At 50.0% G+C, this 17764-nt stretch overlaps 1 protein-coding gene across 1 annotated transcript in view; it reads left to right on the top strand.

Moving 5' to 3' along the window:
* Positions 1-17764, top strand: part of SLC6A11 (solute carrier family 6 member 11) — a 127812-nt gene that overhangs the window by 23323 nt on the left and 86725 nt on the right. Inside the window, exon 5 of the mRNA XM_055413315.2 lies at positions 4296-4428. Coding sequence (XP_055269290.2) covers positions 4296-4428 — 133 coding nt within the window. The remainder of the gene's footprint in view (positions 1-4295; positions 4429-17764) is intronic.

Here is a 17764-nt window from a genome sequence, read left to right as displayed (position 1 = left end):
AATACGTGTTAAAAAAAACTAAGAAAAAAATACAACAGCAAAGAGAAAACCTATGAAAAGGGGTGATGTCCCTTCCCCAGGGTCACACAGCTTGTCAGGAGCAGAGCTCGGTTTCGAGCCCAGGCATTTCTGTATGTTCTGAGGGCTGAAGAGGCAGAGACATTACGCCTCCAAGTGCTGGGTGGAAATCTACAGACATAGTCTTAATGGCCTGAAAAAAAAGTGCCATGTGAAGAACTTGCTTTCCTGCCTGTCTCATAGTAGGTGCGCAGTATAACCCAGGTCAGCGAATGCCTCCAAAGGGCCCCATGCAGTCTTCATCATCTCCTGTGTCCCAAACGGTGTCGGGAGGTCTGTTCCCGGGTCCTTTTTGGCCAAGGTGTTGGCAGCAGACTCTTCTTTATTCAGACCGTTCTTCTGTCCCAGCACTTCATGGGGGAGGGTCATTAAGAAAGTTTTTTTTTTTTTTTTTCTCCCAGGAAGAGCTGTGCCTTCTCCAAGTCTCCGGAGTTGAGTGTCCCAACCCCCAGGCTCTCAAAGGCTGCCCTTGTGGGTTTGAAAACAACCCCACAGCCCTGCAGGCTGAGAACCTGGCCCCCCGAGCCTCCTTTCTTTAGAAACTCAAGGTCCATTGCTAGTTAGAGTTAGCACTGGTAAAACCTAAAGAAAATAGTTTGAGGATGTTTTCAAATAGTGTCTGGTGGAACAAAAGAGCCATTCATCCTGCGTAGCTTTTAGTAATGTGCTTCCCATTCTGGGAACTAGATTGTTCAATTAAGCGAGAGGGTGCCGAAGCCGGCTGCATGACTCGAAAGTGTGCAGCCTCCAAAATGTGGCAGAGGGGGCCTGCGCCAGCTCGCTCCTGGCAGGTCTAACCCCTTCTTTGTCCTTGGGTCCCCGTGCTGTTTCCAGTTTTCAGATGCTGTGTTCAGAAAAACCACGACATCAGTCAGAGGGCACGTGCGTGCAAGCAGCCCTGCTAGATCTGAGTCCTCGGTACCCCGGACATCTCCCTCTGCCTCAGCCACTTTCTCTTCTGCTCCGGGTAGTCCTTTCCCGTTCGCTGGCTGATGGATGTTCTGGAAGCTTTCAGGGGCCGGGGTTGGGGAGACCACACGCAGTATGGCAGGTGGTAGTATGCCTCCGAGGCTCCGAGGCTCTTGGTCTGGAGACAAGGAAGTCGGTGAGCACCCTGACGTTCCTGCAGAATTCTGGGGGTGAGCGGGCACAGCAGTGTATTGCTCTGTTCTGCGGAGACAGTGCATCCCTTCAGTAACTTCTCAGAGGACCCCAACTCCCTCTTCAAGTGGTGATAGTGGTAGTGAAAGTCGCTCAGTCGTGTCCGACTCTTCGTCACCTCGTGGACTATAGCCCGTCATTCTCTGTCTGTGGGATTCTCCAGGCAAGAATACTCGAGTGGGTTGCCATTCCCTTCTCCATGGGATCTTCCCGACCCAGGGATCAAACCTGGGTCTCTTGCATTGCAGGCAGATTCTTTACTGTCTGAGGCACTAGAGAAGCCCCCCTCACTTCATGTTCTCTCTCTCTCAAAAAAAAGCCTTGTTGTTTCTAAGTTATTCCTTCATTACCAGGAAATTCTACTTCTGCAGTGATAACCGAGCCTTGCCCTGCACAAGCAATCCTTGGGAAAAATGTAGCAAAATGCAAGCTTCCTAGGCACCATTCCATAAGGATTCAGACCTGATGGGTCCAGGATGGGACCCAGGAATTTCTACATTTTCAGCAGGCATCCCACAGGGACCATGCTCTGGATCTCGCTGCTCGGTTATAAGAATGTGCTCAGTTTCTCAGTTGTATCTGACTTTTTGTGACCCCATGGACCATAGCCCACCAGGCTCCTCCATCCATGGGATTTCCCAGGCAAGAATACTGGAGTGGGTTGCCATTTCTTTCTCCAGGATGTTATAATAATAGATATTCCTAGAAGTTTCATTTAATACAGTCCCTCACTTTAAAATGAATTAAAACCAAAGACTGCTAAGACATGCTGCTGCTGCTGCTGCTAAGTCACTTCAGTCATGTCCAACTCTGTGCGACCCCGTAGACTGCAGCCCACCAGGCTCCCCCATCGCTGGGGTTCTCCAGTCAAGAACACTGGAGTGGGTTGCCATTGTCTTCTCTGCTAAGACATGAGAAACAAATAAAGTAACCCCTATAACGAAGCAGCTATCTCCATTCTTTCTCAAACAGCTTGTACTTCTTTTTGCCCAACTCCTCCTAGTACAGGGCAAGAGCTGCACCACGCACACTTCTTATCCTCGATATAAACGTAGTGCCTGGCGCCTAGTATGTGCTCAATAAATGTGTATTTAAGTAGATGTTCCCCTTTCTGGCTATCAGTCTAGTGAGAGCTGGCTTTCTTGGGAGTAAATCCCTGACTGCACGCAGCCCAATTTTGTGTGGGGGCCTGCCTGATTTCTCCAGCAGGGTTTGGGGCTGGAGAGAGCCTGCAGACCAGGGCTAATTGTTGTCATTGAGTAATTAATGCAGAATCAGGCCCCGAGTGGATTCCCTGGGAGATGGACACTGAGGGAGGCTTTCATGCTTGGTGGGATGGGAGTTGCTTTTCTCAGAGGACATTCCCAGAGCGCCCAGGCGATTGGCGTGGTCTGGTGGGAATGGCTTGGCAGCCGGAACGGGGTTCATGGAGTGAGTGCAGAGGGGGCCGGTGTTGATGCCACAGTTCTGGACAATATGGAGCGTGGTGAATCTGACTCTGGAGAAACACAAGCCCCAGGATGTGCTGTGAGAGACAGGCCCGTGTCAGCTCTGAAGGACGGGTGGGTTCCATGCGAGGCTGTGGCTACATGCATCCTGTGGCCTGGGTCCCCTGGATACCCCTGCCCCTTGGCCCGCTATTCAGGGCTTCCAGTGATGCTTCCTCTGTGTATCTGCCCTGCTTTTCCCTTCTGCTCTCTGGGCCCCCACGTTCCCCGAGTGCCCCATGCTCTGTTTTCTGACCATTGCTGGTGCTTGTCGCTGGACCTGAAACTATCTCTACCCACTCCCCCTTCTGGCTAAACTCGGTCATCCTTCAAATTCTAGCTCAAATATCACTTCTTCCACAAAGTTTTCTCTGAGCCCCATGGCAGTCAGGATAGTCTGGGTTGTGCTGCAGTAACAAAGAGCTTAGTAGCTTGAAGAAATCGAGTTCTGGTTTTTTTGAATGAATGATTATTTCAATTCCACAGTGCTTTACAACTTTGAAAAGTTTCACACACGTGACTTTATATATTCCCGTGTGTGTTAGTCACTCAGTCATATCTGACTCTTTTGCAATCCCAGGGACTGTGTATCCCTCCAGGCTTCTCTGTCCATGGAGTTTCCCAGGCAAGAATCCTGGAGTGGGTAGCCATTCCCTTCTGCAAGGGATCTTCTCAACCCAGGGATTGAACCTGTGTCTCCTGCATTGCAGGAAGACTCTTTACCATCTGAGCCAGCAAGGAAGTCCCGTAATGACCCCATAATAATTTTTTTTAAAGAAGCTCCTACCCTGTATTGTCCCTTCCCCTCCTTCCTTCTCCCCACTGGTAACCACTAATTTCTTCTCTGTGTCTGTGAGTCTGCTGCTCTTCGGTTTTATTTACTAGTTTGCTGTATTTTTAGATTCCTCGTGCAAGTAACACCATCCAACATTTGTCTCTCAGCTGAGTTTCTTTCTTGCTCATACAGCAGCTCTGACCTAGGGTGGCCGGAGGGCTCAAGTATCCTCTCATGAACTTGAGCTTCTAGAGGGCCACTTGGAAACATGCTTCTGTTAGGACAGCAACACTCATGTGAAGGAACAGGGCAGACCACACCACCTTACTCTGAATGCCTCTGTCTGCAGGGACGTGTGTGCCATTGGCCACAGCAAGTCCTCCGGCCAGAGCTGAGCTCAGCAGGAACGTGTCATCCCCCCTCACCCCTCAGGGAGGGACCTGGAGTGTCTATGGACGGTCCTGCCGTCTCCCGGGATCCCTGAAGTAGGTTCAGTGCTTCCCCTGGATGTCCTCCACATAGCTCTTACTGTACTGTCCCATACGCCATCTCCAAACTCCCATCTGGACCCATTCTCCCCACAGGGTGAATCCAGGACGGCTGGGGGCTGGGTCTCGTTCCTTTCTGAGACCCCCACACCCGGCCCTGGTATGACCCAGAGAAGACGCTTGGTGAACGGTGGGCGCACGGCTGAGTGATCTGCCCCTGCCCCTCTGCAGCACTAGTCCCTGCCCACAGTGGGGTCCGTGTGGGCCATCTCTAGCCCCCATGACTCTGGGCCCTCTGTTCTGCAGGCGCCGGGTCCTGGCCATCTCAGATGGGATCGAGCACATTGGGGACCTTCGCTGGGAGCTGGCCTTGTGTCTGCTGGCGGCCTGGACCATCTGTTACTTCTGCATCTGGAAGGGAACCAAGTCCACGGGAAAGGTAAGAGATGGATCTTCAGCTCGCTGCAGGAGGAGAGGGGGCGAGTGGTCCTCTACAAGCTCACAGGTAACCCAGAGAGCGCCAGGGGCATCACATTATGAAGGCCAGCTCCTGAATTGGGAGCTAGGAGGAGCACTACGCAGGGAATCCACTCTGGAGTCCAGAGCTAAAATCCCCTGTCCACCAGCTGTTTGCCACACGTCTCAGGGTTGTTCACTTCCGCCTTGGTTTGCTCACCTGTGAAATAGAAAAGCCTTATCCTGTTTTCTTCCTGGGTTGAGAGTCATATATGGAAAGGAGAGTTGAAATGCTTTAGAAACCAGGGAGTGCTAAACTACGACCATGGAGGGTTTTATGATGAAGACCTGGGCTCCAGGCGTGTCCTCGGGCAGGTGGCATGGGCTGTCTCCACTGATGGACCTGGAGATCTCACCTGCCTGTGGTCTGTGAGGGGAAGGGCAGCCGCCTCCATCCTTCTGTGCTGTACCACGTGGCCTCCAGTGCCTCATTGTTGTTTGCTTGTTTTCTAGTCGATCAGTCGTATCTGACCCTTTGTGACTCCGTGGATGTAGCCCACCAGGTTCCTCTGTCTGTAGGAGTTCCCAGGCAAGAATACTGGAGTAGGTTACTAATCCCTTCTCCAGGGATCTTCCTGACCCAGAGATCAAAGCCGCATCTCCTACATTGCAGGTGGTTTCTTTACAGCTGAGCCACCAGGGAGCATAGGAGAAGAAAGATGGGAGCAGACAGCAAGCTCTGAGCTGCCCTGACCTGAAAGTCACAGCGGCTCTTCCACTCCCAACCCGCTGGCCAGAGCCTGAGACATGGCCTCACCAGCTGCCAGGGAGGCTTAGATGCAAGGGGAACAGAGGGATGTCTGATGACTGCAGCCGTCTGTGCCACAAGGGTCACATGTGCAGCTCACAGCCAAGTCCAGCCCACTCGTGTATTTTATTTACAAAAAAAAAAGAAGGGGAGGAGAATTCTTTACCAACATGTAGAAACCAGGTAATTTCATTTGAAATATATGAAAAACCAATAGGATTCCATTGTCCCTTGGAAAGTTGGAAGAGTGGGCACCACGGGGCTTGTGTACCTGCCTGACAGCTTTGGGCTGAGCTGAGCAGCCTGCTTCTACAGGTACTTGGTTGGCCACAGTCCACAGTCCTGTGGCTGAGTGTCAATGCCATGAACAGCGTTAGTTGCTCAGTCATGTCGAACTCTGTGGGATCCCATAGGTTATAGCCCGCCAGGCTCTTCTGTCCATGGAATTCTCCAGGCAAGAATACTGGAGTAGGTAGTCATTCCGTTCTCCAGAGGATCTTCCCGACACAGGGATCAAACTCAGGTCTCTCATATTGCAGGCAGATTCTTTACTGTCTGAGCCACCATTGACTTTCTCATTTGTGGGAAAGAGGAAGATAGGGCTTTCTTTAAATGCCTGTGTCACCTTGACCATGTGATAGTCCCTGACTGCCAGCTTCTGGTAGGCAGTTGCTCGTAAGCTTTACTCTTAAGTTATTGGTGGGGGCAGTGCGTAAGGACAAAATCTGGGACCTTTTGCAAAAGATGGTCCCCTCGGCTCCCAGGGTGGTAGATGGGATGAAGAACCAACTATTAAAATGTGGGAGGTGGGCAGACCTTAGAGGGGACTTAGAATAACACAGAAAAGACATCAACAAGCTCATGTTATGAGCTATCAGGAGGCTGAGGACGTACTAGAAAGTAATCATGAATGTGCCTCAGGGACCAGAAAGTAGGACAGAGACTCTCGTGTCCCTTCAGACGAGATGATTTTGCCAATCTTTGCCTTCTCTGGTTTTATCTTGAAGACAAAAGGATTTTTTTTTTCCAAAATATAAAAATCATTGCATTATCAATCTACTATTTTAGACTGCATGCATCCTGCTCCTATGCACCACTCCCTCCTCCCACCCCCAGCCACTGCCTTTTTTGGCTAAAAAAGAGGAGACAGACTGTAGGGGTGAGAACCAGGGTCCACACCCGGGTCTGTCTCTCACTGACTGAGACCTGGGGTGAGTCACTCACCGTCTCTGAGCCTGTTTCCTCTTCGGCCAAACAGGGATTGATAAGTGAGCTCGTCTCACAGGGCGACTGCGAGACTGAAATGCACGGCTGCACATTTTAACGCTTGGCAGAATGGAGAACTGATCGTAAGTGTGAGAAGCAGATGGTGATTTTTAAAAATCTTGTTGTCACACTTATTCGTCCAAGAAGTAGTTTCTGAGTATCTGCTTGATACCTGGCATTACTCAGTGGGTATCTAAGATGAGTAAAACACAGCCTCTACCCTCCGCAGATGATCTGTGTGACAGTGCTTTGTGAACCGTCTGAAACAGGGAGGGGGACTGGTCTGGTTGGTGCTCTTGTTGCTTCTACTACAATGACCAGCTTTCCGGGTGTTCATGCAGGGCCAGTGGGACCTGCCTGGGTGGCGGTTGTTCAAGGCTGTGGGGAGGACAGTGCGGATGAAGTTTTGGTGTGTGCACTTGTGTGGGCTGTCCATGTGAATGTGTGGCCTTGGGCTCTTGGGCCTGGGCGTGGGCCATGGCAGGAGGAAGCTCAGTCCCAAGGCGGGACCACTTGCCACTGGCGGGACCATTAAGCCTGTATGTCAGAGAATCCTAAAGGCAGGGACCCAGTATCAAGGAAAGACCAGCAGGCTACATGCTGAGAGATTTCAGAAAAGGTTTGGCGGTGAGGCAGGCTGATGGTTACTGACTGCTTCACAAGCCCATTCCATTCAGACCTTGAAACAACTGTGTGAGACACAGGGGCCAGCATTATCTCTATTGTACAGGTAAGGAAACTGAGGATTTGTGGAGTTATATAACCCTACAAGGACACTCAGTAACACTCAAGTGGGAAGGGAGGCTGGGATTAACCCCACGCCTTGGTGACTATATGGCCCAGGCCTCTGGGTGAGTGCACCATCAATCCTGTCATGTGTGACCTGAGGACAGTGACAGTTTTACAGGCGGCTTATGAAGAGGCTGTTAGAGCACATAGTAGGTGCCCAGTGACTGTTGGATGTAGCTAAATGGTCCTATTAATGGAAATGCTGAAGTCATGAGAGCAGCTAAGTCCTTTCCTTAAGACTGGGTTTCATGGGCTCTGCTCCATGTTCCATGCCCAAGACCAGGGTGGGTGTCCAGGATGAGAAGTGGTTTTCAGGACCTGCAAGGCTCCTTGGAGACTATCTGGTCCATCCACAGGCATATTTTGTGGATGAGGAAACTGAGGTTCAGACAGCAGAAGGGACTTGTTCATAGTCACATGGTGAGTAAGTGTCAGGTCAGGACCTGCTCTGGTGGCCCAGCTCCCTTGTTGTTCAGTCGCTCAGTCATGTCTGATTCTTTGTGACCCCATGGACCGCAGCACGCCAGGACTCCCTGTCCATCACCATCTCCCAGAGCTTGCTGAAACTCATGTCCATCAAGTCGGTGATGCCATCCATCCATGTCTTCCTCTGTCACCCACTTCTCCTCCTGCCCTTAATCTTTCCTTCCCAGCATGAGGGACCTCCCTGGCTGCTTATCAATGACAAGATTCTGGAGGTCACATCTGACAGTTCGAGGAGGCAAGGAGACCCCAGATCAGCATGTGGGCTCTAGGGCCTGATGCTTTTATTTATTTTTTTTACTGTTTATTATTCACCTCACCTTGGATGTGAGCCCAACGTCCAAAGGCTTTTCAGATTTTATATAAAAGTAGTTAAAAATAAACGCAGGTCATCTGAGTCTTCGTGAGTGGGCGGAGGTCGCCCCTGCTGCCTGCCTGCAGGACTCTGGCCAGAGTCGCCCTCAGGGGTCAGTTCAGGGATGCAGGAGGGACTCCATCTTCCTGCTGTTGTCCAGGCCATGCCCAAGCTGGCATTTCCTCTTCACCCCAAGTTCCAGCCCACTATCCATACCTTGTTCTCAGGAGGAATTTCTGAAATTTCATCAAGTTGAGGAAAAGTTCCTGGCTCCATCCCATCTCCAAGGCAAAAACTGTAACCCCGACTTTAACTCAGTTTAGACCACAACCTTTGCTCAGGAGTGGATGCAAATACTGTAGGCTCAGCCTCTTGGCAGGTGCTTCTGTAAGTGTGGATTTGGGAACGGTGCTTCCCTGGTGACTCAGATGGTAAAGAGTCCACCTGCAATGCAGGAGACCCAGGTTCAATCCCTGGATCAGGAGGATCCCCTGGAGGACGGCATTGCAACCTACTCTAGTATTCTTCCCTGGAGAACCCCATGCACAGAGGAGCCTGGTGGGCTACAGTCCAGGGGGTCACAAAGAGTCAGACACAGCTGATAGACTAACACTTTATCTTTTCACTTCACAAATAAGTGGATCCCAGATGAGGCTGTGGCAGGGCCACAGGTGGAGGTGTGACTGTGCTCTCCATTGGTCTGGAGGGCGATATGTGGGCCCCAAGGCTGTGTTGACATCGGTGTCCCCCACCCCACAAAGGATAATCGCTGCATGTGACCTTCAGCTCCATTTCCTCCTGTACCTTCCTCAACGCTTTCCATCCTTCTGATGTCACAGACCGACATTCAGGGTCTCCCAGGGTCTGAGTGAGCAACCTGGACACTCAGAAGAGGCTGCTCTGGCTGGAGAGACAGTCTCTGGGTTCCAGCTTCAGTGCAGAGCAAGTGGTGCACGACTGCTGCTTAGTAGACTTTTGTGGAAAGGGTGAATCCCGCCTGTGCGGGGGCTCCCTGTGAGGGGGCTCCCTGTGAGGTGCCAGGATGCACCCAGGAGGACAGTGGACAGTCTTGCCCCCACAGAGTGTGCAGTCTACACTGGGTGCGGGGGACACTGACAGATGAGCAATTATGATTCTGTGTAGCAGTGCTTGCATTAAGCAGTAGAACTAGAGAATCAGGTTCTGTGAACAAGGGGATTCTAATGGCAGAGACCTAGCTCTGGAATGTTAGAATACAGCTTGTCTGAGCTGTGAGGATTTAAGTCCAAACCCTACTGTACAAGTAAGGAGGTGAAGGCCTAGAGAGGTCGCAAAATTTGCCTGAGGCCACCCTGCTTGGAAGGAGCAGAACTCCTTCTGTGTCTCTCTGCTTTCCCTAAGCCTGGTCCTCATCTGTTCTGATACCTCCAGCTGGGGGCTCATGTCCAGCTTCAAAGACAACATGTAGATCCGATTTCTGAGCGTGTGGCAAGGGCTTAGTAAGCCATTTATTTTCTTGCCCCAGTTTTAGTTCCACACGGTTATTCATCCCCTCTCTCTCGACGGTATTGAAAATTCCCAGAAGTCTGGATTAACAAAATAAAGAAGAACATTTCTCAATTGTATATTAAATCCTGAGTAAATATAGGATGCTGAAACACTTGGTTTCTTTAGGAAGAAACCTCCAAGCTGTTAATAAGTTGTCATCTTCTGGATGATAAACATTTTCAGTCTGGATCATTGAAATCAAGTGGCTAAGACATGGAGACAGCTTAGTGATTTTCCTGTGTTCTTGGTTTTTTGTTTTGCTTTTGGAGATTTTCTTTTTTTAGAGCAGTTTTAGGTTCACAGCAGAGTGAAGCGGAAAGTACAGGGATTTCTCACCTACTCCCTGCCCCCACACTGTGTTACCTCCCCCATTATCAACAACCCCCACCAGAGAGGTACATTGGTTAAAACTGATGAGCCTATGTAGACATTCATATTCTCCCAAAGCCTATAATTTATGTTTGGGCTCACTTTTGGTGGTGTACATTCTGTGAATTCGGGCAAATGTGTGATCCTGGCGGGCTACAGTCCGTGGGCTCGCAAAGTGTCGCACACGACTGAGCAACTAAGCACACACATAATGTTTAATGCCTGAATCACTCGTGGGTCAGACAGTAAAGAATCTGCCTGCAGTGCAGGAGACCCCAGTTTGATCCCTGGGTGGGGAAGATCCCCTAGAGAAGGGAATGGCAACCAACTCCAGTATTCTTGCCTGGAGAATTCCATGGACAGAGGAGCCTAGCAGGATACAGTCCATGGGATTGCAAAGAGTTGTACACAACTGAGCGGTTAACACTTTCATAATGTTTAATGACATGGATCCAATATTAAAGTCTCAAATAAAGTAGTTCTGCCACCCTAAAAATCTGTGCACTTCCTGTTCATCTCTCCCCCACTTTCCCCCTCCCTGGCAACCACCAAAACCCAGTCTTTTTGCTGTCTCCATACTTCTGACTTTTCCAGAATGCCGTATCATTGGAGTGATACTGTTTGTAGCTTTTTCAAGATTGACTTCTTTCACTTAGAAAGGCGCATTTAAGTTTCCTCCATGTCTTTTTATGTCTTGATAGCTCATGTCTTTTTATCACTGACTAATAATATTCTGTTGTCTGGATGTGTACCACATTCACCTGTGGATGGACGTCTTGGGTACTTCCAAGTTTGACAAGTAGGAATAAAGCTGCTATGAACATTTGTGTATAAGCATTTGTATGGGCATAAGTTTTCAACTCTTTGGATAAATACCAAGGAGCTTGACTGCTGGTTCTTATGGTAAGAGTATGTTTAGTTTTATATGAAACTCCTGGACTATCTTCCACAGTGGCTGTACCATCTTACGTTCCCACCTTCAGTGTAAGAGAGCCCCTGTTGCTCTGCATCCTTGCCAGCATTTGGTATCATCAGTGTTTTGGATTTGAGCTGTCCTACATCCTGACTGGTATGTGGGGCCTCCCTGGTGGCTCAGTGGTAAAGAATCCACCTGCCAAGCAGGACACTTGGGTTTGATCCCTGGTTCAGGAAGATTGCCTGGAAAAGGAAAAGGCAACCCACTCCAGTGTTCTTGCCTGGGAAATCCCATGGACAGAGGAGCCTGGCAGGCTACAATCCATGGGGTTGCAAAGAGTCGGACACGACTCAGCAACTAAACAATAACAATACATATGTAGTGTTATCTCCTGATTATAGTAACTTGCATTCCCCTGATCACAGGTGATGTGGAGCATCTTTCCATATGCTTATTTACTATCTGTATATCTCTTTGATGAGGTGTCCATTGAGGTTTTTGACCCGTTTCCTAATTGGTCGTTTGTTTTCTTATTGTTGAACTTTAAGAGCTCTTTGTGTGTTTTGGATAACAGTACTTTATCAGATGCATCTTTTGCAAGTATTTTCTCTTTGTCTGTGGCTTGCTGTCACATACTTTTGAAATTGTCTTTTGCAGAACAGAAATTTTTAACTTAATGGAGTCCAGCCTGTCAACGAGCTCCTTCCCAGACTGTGCTCTTGGTGTTACATTTTATCTAAAAGCCTTTGCCGTACGCAGTCTAGGTTTCTCTCGATGACTTGGTTGTAGTTGTGCATTTTGCATTTAGATCTGTGACCCATTTTGAGTAAATTTTTGTAAAGGGTGTAAGGTATGTGTCTTGATTCATTTCTGCATATGAATGTCCATTTGTAGAAAAGTCTATGCTTTTTACTCATTTTTTGTCAACCAGATTCATCTCGCCCATCCGTACCACCAGGTCCTCTCTGTGGTCTGATAGGCCTGAAACCATTAACTCATTGGGACAACTTCTCCTCTAACATCTCTTCTAATTATTAACCAAGTCTACCTTACAATCATGCTAGAAAACAGCCTGTCTTCTCCATTTTTATTTTCCATCCATCCACTCACCCACCCACCTAGACATTTAACAGTAGCTCCCCAGGTCCTCCAGAGAGAAAACTGCTCTTAGAATTTCCCATTTGCACAAACATACGAAAGTGAAAGTCACTCAGTCTTGTCCGACTCTTTGCAACCCCATGGACTATACAGTCCGTAGAATTCTCCAGGGCAGGATACTGGAGTGGGTAGCCTTTCCCTTCTCCAGGGGATCTTCCCAACCCAGGGACTGAACCCCGGTCTCCCGCATTGCAGGAGGATTCTTTACCAACTGAGCTATCAGGGAAGCCCGTTGCTGACATGCAAAATGACACAACCGAAATCCTTTATGCTCTACAAAACAATAATTTAAAATAAATTACAGGTGTTCTTGTCTTTATTTTGTGTTGTCATACTATAGCATGGAAATATTAGAGTAGGGTGATCCTAGTATCTGCTCTGCATGCTTGCTGAAGACTGAAAAGACTCCTTTTTACTATGTGTCCTTCTCTTGTGGCTTTGCTAGGCCTTAGCCTGACCCACGGATCAGTCAGCATGGGTCTTTCGCGGAATCTGACCCATGGCCTGCTTTTGTAAATAAGGTTTTGTTGGAGCACAGCCACATCCATCTTTCTGCGTTGCCGGCAGCTTCTTCTGTGCTGGTCCAATGGCAGAGCTGAGTGTGGACCCACAAAGCCTAAAATATGCACTATCTGGCCTTTCACAGAAAAAGTTCTTGGATCTCTAATCTGTTAAACTAATTGATGAAAACTGTTTGCAACTCTTTTGCAAAAAGAAACTAATATCAAAATTATTGTCACCCAAAGCATGGACCATTTGAGATACTGAAAAGCTACAGTGATGATTTGGGATGGAGAGCTTTTCCGAAGGATACTTAAAAATATCACCCCAGCCTTTCCAACTTCCAAATGTGCTGGGTTTTTGTATCCAAATGCTCACTTGCAGTGAGTATTACTCATTGATTATTTTATTAATCCACTAAGTGCTTATTGCTTACCTGCTGTGTGCCAGGTACGAGACTGGGGGTCTCTTTTTAGGGGTGATTCAGACTGTGAAGCTGATTGTCAGATGAAAAATGAGCAGTTATAGGCATGTTGTGGGTAGAGAATGAAGGCTGGAGGGAGAAGAATGAGGGCAGGAGATCTCCTTGGGATGAGCGGGGTAAAGGAAAGCATTACTGAGTGGGGCCCCCATCTGTGATGGGAAGGGAGTATCCAGGTGAGCAGCACAGTTGAAATTCTCAAGTGGGGGAAGGACATGGTGAATTGGAGAGGTGACACAAAACTGGGGCCAGATGGAGTGAATGGTGGCATGTGATGGGGCAGGGCTCAGACCTTGCAGCTGTGCTGAGCGGTCGGGGATTTTATTCTAAGGGCAGTGGAGAACCACTGGGAGATTTTAAGCAAGGGTGACCTGATCTGACTTTCATCCTTAAAAACTGGCTCTGGCTACTCATTGTGAATGAGTGGTGGGGAGAAAGGGGTGCGGAATGGAGTGGTTAGGGAACCCAGTTAGTGGGTGTCCAGGGTGGAGGTGCAACGCATGGAGAGATGTGGACACCAATCAGAGACACCTTCTGGTGTGGCATCCTCGTTCTGCAGGACTTGATGGTGCACCGGCGTTTGAGACCTTTCTCTTTCTTGACTTTTTTTTAAAAAATGTATCTATTTACGGCTGCGCTGGGTCTTCCTTGCTGCTCGTGGACTTTCCTCTCGTCTCACAGAGTGTGGGCTACACTCTAGTTGCAGGGCGCAGGCTTCTCACTGTGGTGGTTTCTCTTGCTGTGGAGCCCGGGCTCTAGAGCACGTGGGCTTCAGTAGTCGATGCACACAGACTCAGTAGTTGTGGCTTATGGGCTTATGCTTAGTTGTCCCACAGCATGCGGGATCTTCCTGGACCAGGGATCGAACTGCTGTCCCCTGCATCGCAAGGTGGATTCTTAACCACTGGACCACCAGGGAACCCTCTTTTTTGACTTTTGAATGGGGTGACTGGCCCAGCTCTTGCCTGGATGCTTTGCCCTCTGCAGGCAGCCCTCCCTGCCCACCAGATAGTCAGGTGCCCCCTCCTGCTGCCCCCACACCCCCGGGCTGGCTCCTGTTCTCCGCTCTGTCTCCCTGAGTGTTCCTCCTTCTGTCCTCCTCTGGAGGATGATTTATGGATTTTTCCCCCTCGTTTCCTGGTCTCCAGGAGCAGTGGTTGGGAGGGGAGGGTGCTGCAAAAACAATTCTGGCCCCCTCCCCCCCTCCTCCTGCTGCCTCTTTAAAGGAAGCTGCGGGATTAGCTGGGATTTTAAGAAGAATCCTGCCTTTTCACTGCTTTAGGCCACTGTTTTTATTCTTTTCAGAGCTCCGGGACACCAAGGCAGGAAAAAAGAAAACACACACACAGACAGACACACTCACACAGAAACAGCTGCAAATGGCCTTGAATTGATTTTTTTTTCTTTTCCTTCCTTCATTCACCAACAAGCAGAGGAGCTGGAGGTGGTACAAGGACTCTTTTTTTTTTCCTTTTATTAAAGTGTAGTTGACTTACAATATAAGTTTCAAGTGTACAGCATAGTGGTTCAGTAATTTGATAGATTAAACTCCAGATGAAGTTGTTTTGAAGTATTGGCTCCATTTCCTATGCTGTACTTACATCCTTGTAACTTATTTATTTTATACCTAGTAGTTTGTACCTCTTAGCTCCCTTCACCTATCTTCCTACGGGTAACCAGTTCTCTGTATCTGTGAGTCTGTTTCTGTTTGTTACATCTGTACAAAGACTCTTTTTTCTTTTTTTAAATTTCATTCCTTTACTTATTTTTGGCTCTGCTGGGTCTAGGTTGCTGTGTGTGGGCTTTCTCTAGTTGGGGTGAGTGGGTCTGCTCTCATTGTGTCATGCCGACTTCTCATTGTGGTGGCTCCTCTTGCCGCACACAGAAGCTTGGTGGGCCGCAGCCCATGGGGTTGCAAAGAGTCAGACGTGACTTAGCGACTACACAACAGCAAAAATTCTTGTTGCAGAGTAGGATCTAGGGTGTCTGGGCCTCAGTGGTTGCAGTGCGTTGGCTCAGTAGTTGTGGTGCAGGGCCTTAGTTGCTCTGCAGCATGTGGGATCTCCCCAGACCAGGGATCAAACCCTCATCCCCTGTGTTGCAAGGTGGACTCAACCACTGGACCACCAGGGAAGCCCTGTACAACGACTCTTAAACAGCCTGCCTCCTCTGCATGATGCTAATGGTAAAGAAGATGCTTAAGTGGCACTTTGATCCAGGCCTTGTTCCAGGGCCCTTGCTACTACATTAATCCACTGAGCATTTCCTGGTGACTCAGATGCCTGCAACATGGGATACCTGGGTTCAGTCCCTGGAGAAGGAAATGGCAACCCACTCCAGTATTCTTGCCTAGAGAATTCCATGGACAGAGGAGCCTGGAGGGCTACAGTCCTTGGAGTCCCAGAGTCAGACATGGCTGACTGACCACACACACACAGATGAGAAAGGTACAGTTGCTACCCCCATTTTGCAGATGAGAAGACAGAGGCTCACAGGGCTTAAGCTGCTTATGCTAAGATCCTGGGGGAACAGATGCCTCCAGGATCGGGGAGGAGCAGGGTGAGGCCCCTTGGCAGGTGGGGTGCCTGCTCCAGCCAGCTTACCCCTGACCTGCCAGATGGAGATGCAGGCTGGTGGGCGGGTATCAATAGCTCCTCCTCCAATGTGTGCCTTTCCCCCGCCCCCTCCACCCCACTACCACCAAGGCGGGCCGGAGCTGTCAGCAGGGGAGCCATCAGGAGCCCCACACAGAAAATTTATTCTTAAGGAGCACCCTGTAAAGTGGCTAATGGATTCAATGAGGCGTAAAGCAGCAGCAAAGAGGGCAGGGGGAGTGAAAGGGAAGAGAACAGGCCCAGGAAAGGAACTGGGCAGTGCTGTCTCTGGGCCCTCAAGTGGCCTTTGTTGCAGCCCGAAGCAAGTGGGGACGGCATTGGTGGTGGGGCTCTCCCAGAGCCCGGCTGCTGTCTGCATTCAGAGAGGAAACTAGAGCGTTCATGAGATGCATGCAGAGAGCGCCGCGGGAAGATCTCCTGCCCTCCAGCCCCGGGGCCCGAGGACACCCGAAGCCGCTGCCGAGGGTCCTTTGTGCGGCTTTGGGAGCTCTCACACCGCTGGTCCAGGGAGAGCCGTCGATTGTCACATGAAGTCAAAAGAGTTTAGCGTCTTGATTCAGCCCTTTCTTTGGCCTTGAATGACAGCGCTTCACCTTTAGTGGGAACCCTGGCAGCGAGGAGGGTTGGAAAGGAGGGAAGCTTTGCTACTGGGTAATACCGTCTTTATTGAAGCACAAAGGCCCCCCCCAGCCAAAGTCCGAGTGGTTGCTGGTGGGAGGGGTCCTACAGGGCTGGCCGCCTCTTGAGAAAGCCGTCAGCACACAGAGGGGGGCCCGAGGGGAATGGGTGCTGTTAACCCTTCCAGAGCACCCCGGGGAGCCCGGCCCCGCCAGAGCCCATCCACGCACACCTGTTTCGCTGGGAAATAAGCTTCCCTCCTGAATGGCAGAAGCGACGAATCCAGATGGCTTTGAGCTCCACGTGAGACCAGGCATGATGCCACAGATTCAACCAAACAGGCAGAGGTATTTGTGGTGTGCCACCTCAATATTAGTGCCAGGCTGAGCACTGCAGGGGAAGTTTAAAAAAATTGCTAGCTGGGATTTCCCTGGTGGTCAGTGGTTAAGACTCTGTGCTTCCAGTGCTGGGGACACAGGTTTGATCCCTGCTTGGGGACCTAAGATCCCACATGCCACTTGGCATAGCCAAAAAAAAAAGTGAAAAATGAGATAAATAAATAAAAATAAAAGACTTACCCGCCGTGTACCCTGCCTTCAAGAATCAGGCAAAGAAGCCGAAGACAGAGCTGGCAATAGAGAACGGAATGAGCCCGCGTTTGGTGTCAGGACTCCTGCCCCACCACATGCCAGCAGTATGGGTCAGTGCAGGCCACCACCAACCTCGCTGGCTGTTCCTGTCACTCCATTTCTCCCGGCCTCAGTTTCCCCTTCTTTCGAGCATAGTATAACAGGGGCGGTGACAGGAGGCAGGTACTGTGTTGGTGTCCCTAGGAACTTTGAACCACAGCCTGCCTGGGAGGTGCAGGGCATGGGGTCAGCGTGTCCAGGTGTGGCAGGAAAAGTGACGGGCAAAGGGTGCTGGGGGAGTAGTGAGGGAAGGCATGAGCCTGGGCAGTGTGCAGGCTGCGCGGTTAAGCCGAAGCTGGCCTGTTGTGGCGGCAGCAGTCACTCCAGTGTACTTGTCTCCCTCCAGGGGGCCTGCTGCTCCCCCGGCTCTGCACCCCTGTGGCCACCTCTGTCGGTCAGCATTCCGCCAGAGCAGCAGAACCAGGAGATCCCGTACGAAGCGTTGGTGTTGTGAGGGTGGGCCAGGCAGGGCTAGCGTGCAGAGGGCAGGCTGCAGCTCTCCATAGGAGACCATGGCAGTGACCACAGGTGAACCTTCCTCATTAGAGAAACCTCAGTTCTGCTATTAAGGCCTTTCCATCGATTGCATCAGCCTACCCAGCTCCTGTAGAACAATCTCTCTTACTTAAAGTCAACAGATTTTGGACTTTAATACTGTCTATAAGACACCTTCAGAAAACTGAGATCGTGGCATTCAGTCCCATCACTTCATGGCAAATAGATTCGGAAAGACTAGAAGCAGTG

This window comes from Moschus berezovskii, chromosome 24 (genome assembly GCF_049115385.1).
Source record: "Moschus berezovskii isolate FMDL1 chromosome 24, NW_MosBer_1.0, whole genome shotgun sequence".
In the NCBI taxonomy this organism is placed as follows: Eukaryota; Metazoa; Chordata; class Mammalia; order Artiodactyla; family Moschidae; genus Moschus; species Moschus berezovskii.
The sequence above is the reverse complement of the archived record's forward strand: the minus strand, read 5'-3'. Positions and strand labels throughout refer to the sequence as shown.